Genomic DNA, 13219 nt, shown 5'->3' on the forward strand with positions numbered 1-13219 from the left:
AAACATGGATTTAATGGGCAAACATATCCCGACTGTGCCATCATGGGAACACACCGAGAGGAATGCAGGTAAATGGATGGAGAGGAGGGGCTGTGGTGAAGTCACGTAGCGTATGACGAACTTCCGGTCTCTGATACTGTTTTTTTTTTTAAAGACTCACATCTGTGTTTTTGAAAGTATTTGTTTGATAAAAGGTCGTTTTTTATAGTTGTTTTACTTTGTAACCGGAAGTATAGGCTACATGCAACTCTGGATGAGCTACTGCTCTGAAACAAGTCATGAAATGGTCAAGAAACCTCTACTTTGAGAGGTGGAAGTACTCAGATCTTGTAAAAGTAGAAGTACCAGAGTGTAGGAGTACTATGTTACAGTAAAAGTCCTGCATTCAAAATGTTACTGAAGTAAAAACAGAAAAGTATTAGCATCAAAATATAGTTAAAGTATCAAAAGTATAAGTAGTCATTGTGCAGATTGGTCCATTTCAGAATAATATATGATTATGATATGTTTTATAATGATTGATCATGAAAGTGTTCTCAAAGCTGGTAAAGGTGCAGCTAGTTTGAATGACTTTGTACTGTAGGGTAGCTTGAGAATTTACTCCAGGTGGAACTAAAGTCTGATTTAGCACTTGATTATATTTCAGATCATTCATCCAGATCTGTGAAGTAACTAAAGGTATTAAATAAATGTAGTGGAGTAATAGTACACAAAATTGTACTTGAGTGCAGTACTTGACTAAATGTTCTTAGTTACTTTACACCACTGATTTTTACTGAGGTGTTCCAGCAATAAAAACATCAGCATATATGAGTGAATACTTGCAATTAAAAACTGAACAATTTAGTGAGTATGTGACTCTTAGATAATTTACAATTCAACCTGTGATCAACCTGTGGCGCAATTACAATGACTGGGTGTAGTACATTTTCACTCCACATGGAGGTGTTCAACCACCAACAAAAGTCTAATTAGGGATTCAAAGTTATTTCAGAGTGTTACGTGCCGTAGTGTTTGTGTGGTCGTGTGTGTGTTTTTCTCTCTCTCCCTCTGACTCCCCAGGTGCAGCCTGATTGTCCCCAGGTGCAGCCTCTCCCCAGGTGCTCCTAATTCCAAATCAGGGCCTCCATATAGGACCGGAGGAAGATTGCAGTGGGCTCTCCTTTTTTCCTCCTCTGGCTGCATTTGTGCAGACCTGTGTCTTGCCGATTGATAGGAGGGGAGCTCCGTGATATATATTGATGCTGTATTATTCTGTGCAAGTTGGCTGGTGAGCCCGTGTTCCTGTTGTGTTCATTAAACGACTTGTTCGTTACTCAGAGATCGGTTTTCTCTCCTTTTTGTCGTGCTTGGTCATCCTTGTGTGTTGTTACTTCCCTTTGTACCCCCTAGATTTAGAAGGGAACGTAACACAGAGCAATATCTGCATACTGATAAGAAGAAGAAACCAAAACAAGATTTAATGTTGGTCAACCATATGATGGCTTCAATTGATACAAGATAAAACAATAGTATAAAATAATGACAAATCTAACATTATTCAATGATTATATGCCTTTGTTTTTCACCTACGCATTATGCATTTCCCAAATATCTCTCTCAAACACACACAACTGGTAGCTGAATTATAATTGATAATAAAGAGAACAGACATGATGATCTTGAAAAGGTTAAAGTCACTTACAAATTATCTGTTTTTCATTTGCTAATTGGTTATTTGCACTTCCTGATATGTTTGAATTGTTGGGGCGTTTTCCAATATATTTACACTTTCACGATGTATAGCCTACCATTTCAAAACCACTGAAGAACAGCAAGAAAAAACAGAGAGTATGTTGAAGATGAATACATGTTCCTAATTGTGTTTCCACATAACTCGACATAAATTGATTGAGCAAGTCACAAAGCACAAAATAATGAATTTATTTTAAAAACATGGCACAATGAATCAAGACAATGTCCCAGTTACATGTGCAGGTTTTCCACGTAAGTAAGACTACACGCAGGGAAACTTATACAGACTTTGTCAGATGATGTAATACATGGATATTATAACGCCCTTGAGAGATGGATGGATGGAGAAACCTTGTTTATTGTTATTTTAAAACCCAGTTCCACACAGCTGTATGGCTCCATGTAATGCAATAATGCCTTTGCAACAAGATAAATAACATTTCTCAGCATGGTGGTGAATCACCTTCATGATTACCCTTCAAATACTCCAAACACTCATACTGTACAACAAACCACATAATAGGAATATTTGATAATTATGATTTAAAACATCACTTTTAAATGAGCCCTGATCCACTCATTTAATGTATACATCCAACAAACGCACGCTAAGATGAACAGCTAAGTTGTGAGTTTGAATGAAAATCGCTGCCTGACTAATCTTAGAACCTAAACACAGAGACTGTTGTCAAGTCTTCGGTAAATATTTTCTGCTCGAACCAGGAAAAGGAAATTCAGGAGCACGGTTGAAGTGTCCTGTTAAGAAGATGGCCACCGTGCCGAGGATGAAAAGAGAGATGGCGACCCAGAAACAAACCTTGTCGATCATCTTTCCAATCAGCACCCAGCTTTCTATTTCCTGAAATTGGAAATGAAGTGAATATAAGATAAGACACACCTTTATTGATCCCTATAGGGAAAACTTGCAGCAACAGGAATAAGATTCAGAACAGAACTGTTACAGGATGTGTATTTTGTAATTTTGTATGCATGCTTCTTAGGTAACATTAAGCTGTCTTTGGCTCTTTTCTGCTGTAACAATATAAACACAGGACAGTTTAACAACAAGTAACTTAGTTAGTATTATAAACTGTATATATACTGTATTTATTATCTTTCCTATTCTGCCTCCTTGTTCTTTATGATATCACATAATATGTACATATGCTGCATGTGTGTTCAAATGTTTTCTGTTCAACTTGTGAAGCACTTTGAGCTGTGAAAAATGCTCTACAAATAAAGCTTTTAGTGTTTTTAAATAACATAGCTTAAACAAATTGATAGGAAATCCTGTAATCTATACTGAACATCCCAAAAAGTACTGGCGAGGCAAGGCAAGGCTAGTTTATTTAAAAACACTCCTTTAAAAGCAAAGATAATAGGCAGACCAAGTTTGAAGTCACTTACAGATCCGATGTTATTTTGCTGCCTCGTGCTCTCGGCTATGAAGTTGCAGGCGTCGACACATTGCTTGATTTCGGGTGCAGTCTGCGCCAAACTCTTGTACAGGTTGGCTGTGCTGCTGATATCCAAATGATCCACTAGGGGGAAGGAGACACTGACAGTCACACAGCAGTATGATACAGCATTCCCAAACACAGGCATCTTTGATCCAAAACATAAAGGTGTTAAATGACAAACATTATGCGTGTTAAACACAAATAACTGAGGGAGTCATTGGGATATGATTCACAGAGAAAACATTGATCGATCAGTTAGTGGGACCATTTGTATACACTTATACACTCATATACTGTATATCCACCTATACCCATGATAGCATATATAGATATACACCTACTCATATGCGTATATATACATATGCGCATGTGCAGACATTCAGTAAGCAGGTAAGCAGACCTGGCCCGAAAAAAAAGGAGCATTGAAGTTGTATTTTGTTTTTGCAATGTTCAATCTAGGTTCTCCATTTATTAACAGCTTTTGGATTCTAATTTGATTTATTTTCCTTTATTATCCTAGTGTACACTTGATCGATCTGATCCAACTATTCTGTTATAGTTTTTAGAGGCCCTTTTATGCTTTTTGGGGTATTACCTTTCCTGTACCGTGTTATATAGGTTTTTGTGCATGTTAATCTTCTGCAAAGTCTAAAATAAGTAATAAAGTTACCCCCCCCCCCCTGCCTGAAACACCTTGATTGGACTACTTTGTTGACTTCCATAAAATAATGACATCACTATGTAACACTCGCGTTTCTATTGGCTAGCACTCCAACACATTGTAGATATGTGACATCTCTAAGCGATTGACTGTTGTTAGACTTTTACCCAAAGCGACTTACATACACTTAATACTATTGGCAATTCCCACAGGAGCAATTTGGGGTGAATTGTCTTGCCCAAGGACACAATGACATGCTCATCAGAAGGTTAAAAGAGGTGCTGCCGCACAGTATGAGAAAAATAAAGACCTTTCTTAACATTAAAGCAAGTAAACATTTCACAGGAGAGGCACAACATACAAATATGAACCTGGAAATTAGCATAATATGTCTTCTTAAAGAATAGATTTCTTACAAACTGATTGTGAGAGCCCATGCTTCTGTCTCTGTCTGTCAAACATCATCTCGCTCCGGGGTTGTTTCATCACATATTCCTCTGCTCTCTGCATGAGGCCGAAGGAGCTGCGGCGCCGCTCCGTCACGCCGTTCACAACGACCTCCTCGCTGTCGTCCACCAGCGGGGGCATGCCCAGGAAACGAGGTAACCATTTCAGGAAGAGCTGCAGGAGCAAGATGTTAAACATCAGCAGAGATGGCAAAAGTAAACACATCCTTTACTCAAGTAGAAGTACAGGTACTCGTGTTTAAAAATACTCTGGTAAAAGTAGAAGCACTGACTAAACTTCTTTACTCAAGTAAAAGTAAAGAAGTATGGGCTTTGATATGTACTTAAGTAAAAAGTACCCATAACTAGCAGCTGCTTTAAAGAGTACCTGACCTCCCTTTATATGAATAGAACAATCATGTCATTGTTAGCTAATGAATGTTTCCATGCTGAACAACGGCAACATGACAACGTTTCCATTGGTCCCTCTTCTTTAGAGAAGACCAGGAAATGATGGATACACGGATCGTGTTCAAATCAATAGGCACGCAATGACTCTAAATAATAATGATCACGCATCAAACACACATTCAGACTAAAGGAACCAGCTGTTTGGAAAATGAGAGAAGTAGAAAGTACAGGTATTTGAGTTCAACATGTAAGAAGTAGAAAGTTCAGGTATTTGAGTTCAACATGTAAGAAGTAGAAAGTACAGGTATTTGGGTTCAACATGTAAGAAGTAGAAAGTACAGGTATTTGAGTTCAACATGTAAGAAGTAAAAAGTCGTCAGAAAACTAAGTAGTGGTAAAGTACTGATACCAGAAAAATTTACTTAAGTACAGTGACAAAGTATTTGTACTCCACTACTTCCCACCTCTGAACATCATAGTTCACACACTATAACTCTTGAACAGACATTTGATACCCAACTGCTAGGGTTGGGGGGTTACTTTCAAATGTATTTTGTTACATATAGTTACCTATTAAACAAATGTAATCACTAACCTATTCTAAGTATCAAAATATAAAAGTAATGATTACTTTCTATTAGTTTTTGGAATACATCAACATCAAATTTAGGTTGATCTACTGCAGGGGTGTCAAACTCAATGTAATCGCGGGCCACATCAGCATTATGGTTGCACTCAAAGAGCCGGTTGGAACTTTAAGACTATATAAATATACATATATAAATATCTAATATATATAAAATAATGTATTATATTACATTTTTGCCTTTGCATTGGATTATTATCGGATAGGGTAATAACTTCATAATTAACTACGTCTGAAAGCAGAAGTCTAGGGAAAATAATTGCAAGTCTCTTCAGTGCGCATGTCACAAAATGAGATGCATTGTGGGAGATATAGTTTATGGGCAACGTCCTAATGTAAAGCGGCATGTTTATAATATAATAAACGTATTATATTCTTTGCAAGCTCTTGCGGGCCACTTTAAATGAAGTCGCGGAGTTGTACACCCCTGACATACTGAATTAAAAACAAAACAAATGAACCAAAGAAAGTAAAGCCATTAAGCAGATGCAGGCAGTAGTCGTATAGATTCACACTTAAATCCCCAATTCTTAGAAATGTACCAGTAATCTTATTAAGTATTTCACTCTCCATGCCTGTCAACTGCACACAATGTACTCACAATTTTGATCCAACGGGGCATGTTGTGAGTGCTGGGGGTGCGCAGCGAGATGTTCAGCACCACAATCTGGTTTGTGGCGATGAGCGTAGTGACGGACATGACAAAGATCAGGTACCTGAGGAAGACAAAGAATAGACCTGTGTTGGAAACAGTGTGTGATAAAAGGAGGAAACACCCAGCAGAGGTCGGCAGAGAACACACTGACTCACTTGCCAATGAGAGGCACAGATAGAGAGGTCTCAGGGATCTTCTGAGCGATGAGGAAGAGGAAGACAGTCTGAGCGAGCAGGACGGAGATTGCCACCGTCAACTTCTGTCCACCGGCTGTGAAGGAGAAAAAAAATACTGTACTTAAAGGTCACCTATTATGCAACATCCCCTTTTTCATGTCTTTCATACATAAATGTGTCCCCGGTGTGTCAGGGAACTCACAAAGTGTCAGAAAACAAAACCCTCTCTATTTTCCTCCGTAGCCAAACCTCTAAAAATGGGGGTTCAACGGAGCTGACCCAGATTTGCTGCCCATATGACGTAATATCGTAAATGTAGGCTGGCTTTACGCCTACGGTCCTATCAGAAAGTTGCGATCAGAAACAAGGCGCGACTGTTTTGGACGTAATATGGTCTTTGTTTACATTAGCATCATCGCTAACACTCAGAGCTAACCTGTACTGGAGAGAGTAGGCCTATGTGTAAAAAAACAGGAAATAAAAATGTAGCTGTATCTGCGGTAGAATTCTGAGCAGGCACAAGATCCCCCTCCTCTTTTTTTTTTTTCAAGCTATGGACCCCGAACCTGCAGTTCTCTAATGGCGTGTTTCCATTGCAGGGCCTCGCTCGGCACGGTATAGTTAGACTTTGTTAGGCCTTGTTAGGCCAGGCTCACTTTATGCTACGTTTCCATTACAGTTTAGTAGCTGGGGCAGTAACTATAGTAACGCAGTGTAGGCGGAGCCGTGACGTCATCTTCAATGCGAACCACAGAAAAACAACATCAGCCGTTAGCTGTTAGCACTCAGAGCTCACAGCTCCTCTTCAGAAACTAGACAAAAGTACAAACCACAGACTGCCTGTGTCATGGCGAATACAGTCGCTGGTTTATTTATGTCTGTAGGCCGTTGTTCTGAGTGTGGACGGTCGGAGCATATACTGCGTTAGCATTCAGAAAACACGCATTTTAAAAGGTTGTTCGCGGTTAATTCATGGTTTTTACTAACCAGTATCAGTATTGTTAGAGAATATTTCTTCTTTCTTCCTAAGTGTCAAATAATAATTCTTCCTTACTCCTAAGATATTTAACATTTACTGTGTGTTTACATTTACGATCAGCCCTGCTCCTATATCTTCCGTAAGGAATGTGATAATGCAGTCGTATGTTGATACTAGGTTTTACAGCTTGACCTACAGGGCATAGGGAGGTTTTGCGAGAGTGAGAACGCTAGTTTCTAAGCTCCAGAGTTGGGGGATATCTCCTGTAGGTCCACAGATGTTTACGCCTCCCCCAATATGCTGATTAACTCTCTGTAAACTAGTTAAAAGGTCTATCGAGAGATAGGCTGGGCAGAATTGACATGACAACCCACCCGTGCAGTCAGAACCTTTTGCTGCTGTGACTTGTGATATGAATTCTCCGGCCGTTGACTTGTAATAAACTACCAGTGTTTGACATCAAAGCTCCAACTCTCCTCGTGTCTCTCTGAGTCCTGACTCTCCATTGCTTCAGAAGTTTCCCTTACAAGTATGTTGTTACTTCGGCATCATTTTGAAACGTGTATTACAATTAAATCACTGTCAAATATGTTCATTTTGTTGTAGTTGTAGCCCCCTTGCCAACGATTCTCTCTCTCTAGTTTAGCATCCTCAACCCGACTCAGCCTGGTTGTTGGCCCGCTAAGAACCTCGATTTTATGGGGCCAGAAAAACTGTGAAATAGTACCCGCTAGCCAGTACTACGCCTAGTGGAAACGCAACCAAAAACGCTTAAACCGCGCTCCGCGCTGTAGTGGAAATGCGCCATAACAGGCCTGAAATAGAGGGATATGAGGGATGTCTAAAATGCATGATCAGTTTGGTATTTTGAGCAAAACACATCATAGACATGTTTTTTGTATATATCTGAGACCCATAATATATGCCTAAAAATAGCATAATAGGAGACCTTTAAGTAGAATCTTGAGGTACTTTACTTGAGTATTTCCAATTTATGCTACAGTAGACTTCTACTAATATTGTACTTTTTACTCCGCTACATTTATCTGACTTCAGCTGTTTCAAGGATTCACACTACTATGTAATAGTAAATGAAAATCAACAAATACATAATATGTTATGTTAAGATATCTAGCATTATACAAAGAAATGAAAATTAGCTCCACATTTACCAGCTCTGATGAACACATTAACGCATAATCACAATCCAGTAATTTAATCTATCAGATTGTGAAAAGTACTTTTGGTATTTTACACTAGGTATATTTTGATGCCAATCTTTTTTTACTTTTACTAAGTAACTTTTTGCTCTTCTACCTGAATAAAATACTTCTTCCAACAGTGGCAATAGAGGACAACACCAAATAAAAAATACAAATTATAATAGCTGTGGGTCCCAATACTCTCAGTACTTTCTCTTTGCTCGGGCACTTCAGCAGAAAATAAAGCTACATAGCATTTGAAAAGGGCCTTATACATACAGTAGATATAACATACATAATAATATCTTGCTACGAATGTGAAAAATTAACTGAAACAAAATCTGCACGATTATTTTTGACTGTATGTAGTAATTTACTGATTATTTATTTACACTAAATACTATGTTCGACTATAAACAACTTAATACTTAATTTCAAAGAGGAATTATTGTACTCGTTTTCAGGATCATATTTGTATCTCTATGTGACATGTGACCTCTTTTCACCCTCTGTCTGAAACCAGAGCCCAGTCTGTTCTGATTGGTTAGCTGGCCGGCTCTGTTGTGATTGGTCAACTGCTTAGAGACGTACCGCCCCTTAGCCTATCACGTACAATGTGTTTGAGCGCTAGCCAATAGAAGCGCAAGTGTTAGTGATACAACTTTTAGGGATGCTCCGATCGCCAATTTCGGGGCCGATCGCCGATACCGATCGCCGATCCGATCGAGTGGGCGGGGCCCAAATGGAAGATTTAAACATCACTTTAAATCTTCCATTTAAAGTGATGTTTAAACTCAGTTAATGGGGCTCATTCACTGGAGCTTCCACAAACAACAATCAACTTAATTATTACATTCAAATTATGTACATTATTCAAGTTTACATTCACTTTGGATAATAACACGGGAGAAATGAGCGGAAGCGCTCTCTTTTCCTCTCTCCCCCTCTCTCTCTCTCCTGACAGCCTGTCAGTATCTCATGCAGCTCACTGATCCAGTAATGAGTGACCCGACAGTGAAGAATAAATATATTTATAATAACTAGTTTAGCTTGTTCCAGAGGTAGATAAAATAGCTAAGTGTGTTAGGTCTAACTCTTGTGTGTTTCGTTCCGCTTACCGGTTCGGCGGTTAAGTGGTCCTTGGTATGAACAAGTTTGAGAAACACTGCACTAGAGGATAGAAAACCCCCCAAAAAGCAGCTCTTTGGAGCCTTTTATTTATCATGTTCAGTATCAGAGTAACTTCGATGAGTTTTTTTAGATCAAAGGCACGTACAATTACGAGACTTGATATTTTATAACACCATCATATTCTATGTAATAATAGCAGTAGGAACATGGCTCTACAGACCTTGAGCAGGTAGGAAGTAGGCCAGCACTACCAGAGAGGAGATGAGGGAGCAGGGCAGGATGATGTTGATGACATAGAAGAGGGGCTTCCTTTGGATGACAATATTGAACAAGATCTCCTGATACTCCAGGTCATCTGGGGTGTAGCGCTCGTAGATCATTTTCCTGGCCGGACGATGGACAATGGCCCACTCGCCGTTCTCTGAGGGTTGAAAAACACGGTATAAGCTGGAGAGGAACCATGTGTTATCAACATAGGTTGATTGTGGATGTAGTGTACCTGTGAAAGCCTGGGGGTCAATATCCACCCACTCAATCATGACGTTTGGGGGGGTGTCGTCAAGAGCCAAGTGGAGGACCACTTCATTGGCACTGTATGTCTGGGATCTATGTGTCGTGGCAACAAGGATAAAATACAATGGAAAATAGTGTTAGGTGGATGAAACTCCAGTTCTATGAGCATGAAGCCGGCTTATTCTTTAAAACGAAGAAATAACAAATGTGTCAGAACCAATAGGCTCTCATCGACATAAGTAGGAACCAATGTTTGTCGGACACACACAGGCACACACTGAGGTAAAGTGTGACTACCAAACATAAGTTATTGTGTTTCTAAGTGTAATTTTCCGAAAGCCAATTCAACCTTTTGCTCATCAGACAATATAAAGTGTGCATCAATTATGTCAAAAGTGGCTTATAGAGGACACACATTTATTCTGCTCATTTTCAGGTTCATATTAGTTTTTTTGTGCCTCTACTGTGACCTGCATGCTTAATGTTCAAAAAGGTCTTTATTGTTCTCATACTGCCTGTGCTGCAGCACCTCTTTTCACCCTCTGTCTGAAACCAGAGCCCAGTCTGCTTTGATTGGTAAGCTGGCCGGCGCTGTTGTGATTGGTCAACTGCTTAGAGATGTCCCGCCTCTTAGCCTATCACGTACAATGTGTTGGACACAACAGGAATGGGAAAACCCCAAAAGGCCTCTTAAAAATGTTGGCTTGGCCTCTATAAAACTAATAAATAAAGTAAATGTAATTAGTTGGGCGAAGCCTGCGAGCTAGTTCAGTCAACTCGAGCACCAATGATACATTAACGCAGCGTCCACACGGCGGCGTGCGTTGAAGCTTGCCGGCGGGCGTGTCTGAAGCTCGATCAACAACCAATCACATGAATCTCCCGCCCCGGACACACAAGCATGCGGTTTGATTGGCTAGAGCTTGTACTGGCATATGATTTGATTGGCTGACGCTTCCGTCGAAGCTTCAAAAGTTGAACATTGCTCAACTTTTAAAGCGAGCAACGCGAGCAAAGCGAAGCGACGCTCCCACAATGCAGTTCGGCAAAGTGTGACGTCACCCCATTCAAAGTGAATGGGCAGAAGTGTTGAAGCTTCAACGCACGCCGCCGTGTGGATGGGCCGTAACGCGTGACGCGCCTCTTCCCTCCTACAACCAACCAAACACATTCTCCTAAACATGCCGCTCTATTTAAGCTGCCAGGTGCTGCTGCTGCTACTGCTGCGTTCACTTGCTATTGCTGCGTTCATGTTCCTGCTGCTGCGTTCATGTTGCTGCTGCTGTGTTTCATGTTGCTGCTGCTCGCCTGCCCCCCCACCACCCCAGCTTCCACCCCAGCTTCCACCTGTAGGCTCGGGGGATAGTTTTCTAACCATCACTCAATGTTCTATGTACATCTGTGGAGTGATGAGGCCCGAGCCTAGACGCCAAACTCAAACTATATGCTGCTCTAATAAACATATTAAGAAACACGTGAGTTGTCTGAAATATAATTGTACCACACCTGAATGCTAGTGTGCAGTTTTGATAATCAAATGGGAAGTAGGTGATCTCGATGGAGCACGTGCTGCGATAGATGGCGGGCGGCAGCCAGAAAATACCACCATTGTCGTAGAGCAGCACGTTGGCGTAGTACGCCACGTCAAACTTTCCATCAATGCTGCAGAGATGAATGATGAGGGAAAAACAGGCAGTTCACACCAGATTAGTTAATGTACAGTATAATGACACTACATGTAGAGCAGGGGTGTCCAAACTACGGCCCGTTGACTATTTTGAATCGGCCCTCAGCTAATTCAAAATGGATAAAGGAATATGACCCACACCTGAAACGTGTGCTCGTCTTACTTCTTAAATATAGATGGAAACAGATATTACACAGTATTTATGGGTCAATTCAGTCAATTAAAGTTGAAGGCATGTTTCTAACAAATCTTATTTGATACAAAAAAAGCCCAATAACTTATATACATATAATCTTGAAATCTACCCTTCCTATTTCCCATTTTAATAATCAATCTGAGGCTCCTATTTTAAGGAATGATCTGCTAACACTGTTTGTAACAAAATAAATGAAACCCTATGCAGAGCTCTGATGTAAGCTGTTTTTCTAATAAAGCATATTCAAGTATCAAGCATAATTTACCTACATCTGATTGATTTTGTTAACTTATAAGGCAATATACCTCACTTCTAGTGAGTGACCAAGCCCTTTTATGTCTTTCTGTATGTGGCTCTCAGTGAAAAATGTTTGGACACCCCTGATGTAGAGAAACTCCTCTTTCTTACTGCCTTACTTGTTCTCAAGGACAATGTCAGGAAGCCAAACATTGTTGCATGGGACACGAATAGTGTCGATGCCGTGATGGTCAGATGTGTTCCACATAAGGCGATAATCGTTCCATTGCTGCAGATGACATTTAAGAGAAGGGTCACCAGTGACGTTAAAAACTTGACACATGTATAGATGCTGATGGAACGAGGCTAAATCAACCTAAATGTAAAGATTTGCACAAACAAAACAAAAGTATCAATTGAAGTGAAACTCACAATCTGAATCCACACATTGGTCGTTAGAGTCTCCTCCTTTTCATTCTGTGATATAAGTGATGAAGCAGGATGAGTATTTCAGTCAGTGGTGCAATGTAACAACATACATTTACTCAAGTATTGCACTATTTTGACCTACTTGTACTTTGAGTATTTCCATCTCGTTCTTAATATACTTTTAGGGTTTTATTATGCTCACTTTGAGGTCTCAAATGTGTATGTTGTGCTTCTACTCTTCACATGTTGTAATGTTCAAAAAGTGCTTTATCTTTCTAAGCACCTCTTTTTTTACCCTCAGGAACCAGAGCCAAGTCTGCTCTGATTGATTAGCCGGCTCTGCTGTGATTGGTCAACCGCTTAGAGATGTCCCGCCCCTTAGCATTTCATGTACAATGTGTTGGAGCGCTAGCCAATAGAGGCGCGAGTGTTACATGGTCATGTCACTTTGTTATACAAATAAACAAAGGAGTCCAATCGAGGCCTTTCAGGCGGGGGGGGAGAGATGACGTATTTTTGTATGCCGACCCAGAATGGGTCCCTCGACAAAAAAGCAATGGGATTTCTACATAGGATATTTGGAACATTGTAAAAAATAAGGTCTGTGGAAAACTGATTGATAAATGCACGTTTTGTTCAGTCGGATAATCTCCACA

The 13219-nt window shown here is 40.1% G+C and overlaps 1 protein-coding gene across 1 annotated transcript; it reads right to left on the reverse strand.

The window, feature by feature from the left end:
* Nucleotides 1-1907: 1907 nt before the first annotated feature.
* Nucleotides 1908-12611, reverse strand: chrne (cholinergic receptor, nicotinic, epsilon; the record flags this gene model as incomplete). The annotated part of the gene is given in 10 exon segments (XM_034198300.1): nt 1908-2593; nt 3142-3275; nt 4272-4476; nt 5960-6074; nt 6169-6283; nt 9722-9922; nt 10001-10107; nt 11521-11676; nt 12314-12423; nt 12567-12611. Coding segments are annotated over 10 exon segments (1359 nt in total), but the record flags the coding sequence as incomplete, so codon positions are not given.
* Between the last annotated feature and the right edge of the window lie 608 nt (nt 12612-13219).

This window comes from Gymnodraco acuticeps, unplaced genomic scaffold (assembly GCF_902827175.1).
Source record: "Gymnodraco acuticeps unplaced genomic scaffold, fGymAcu1.1, whole genome shotgun sequence".
In the NCBI taxonomy this organism is placed as follows: Eukaryota; Metazoa; Chordata; class Actinopteri; order Perciformes; family Bathydraconidae; genus Gymnodraco; species Gymnodraco acuticeps.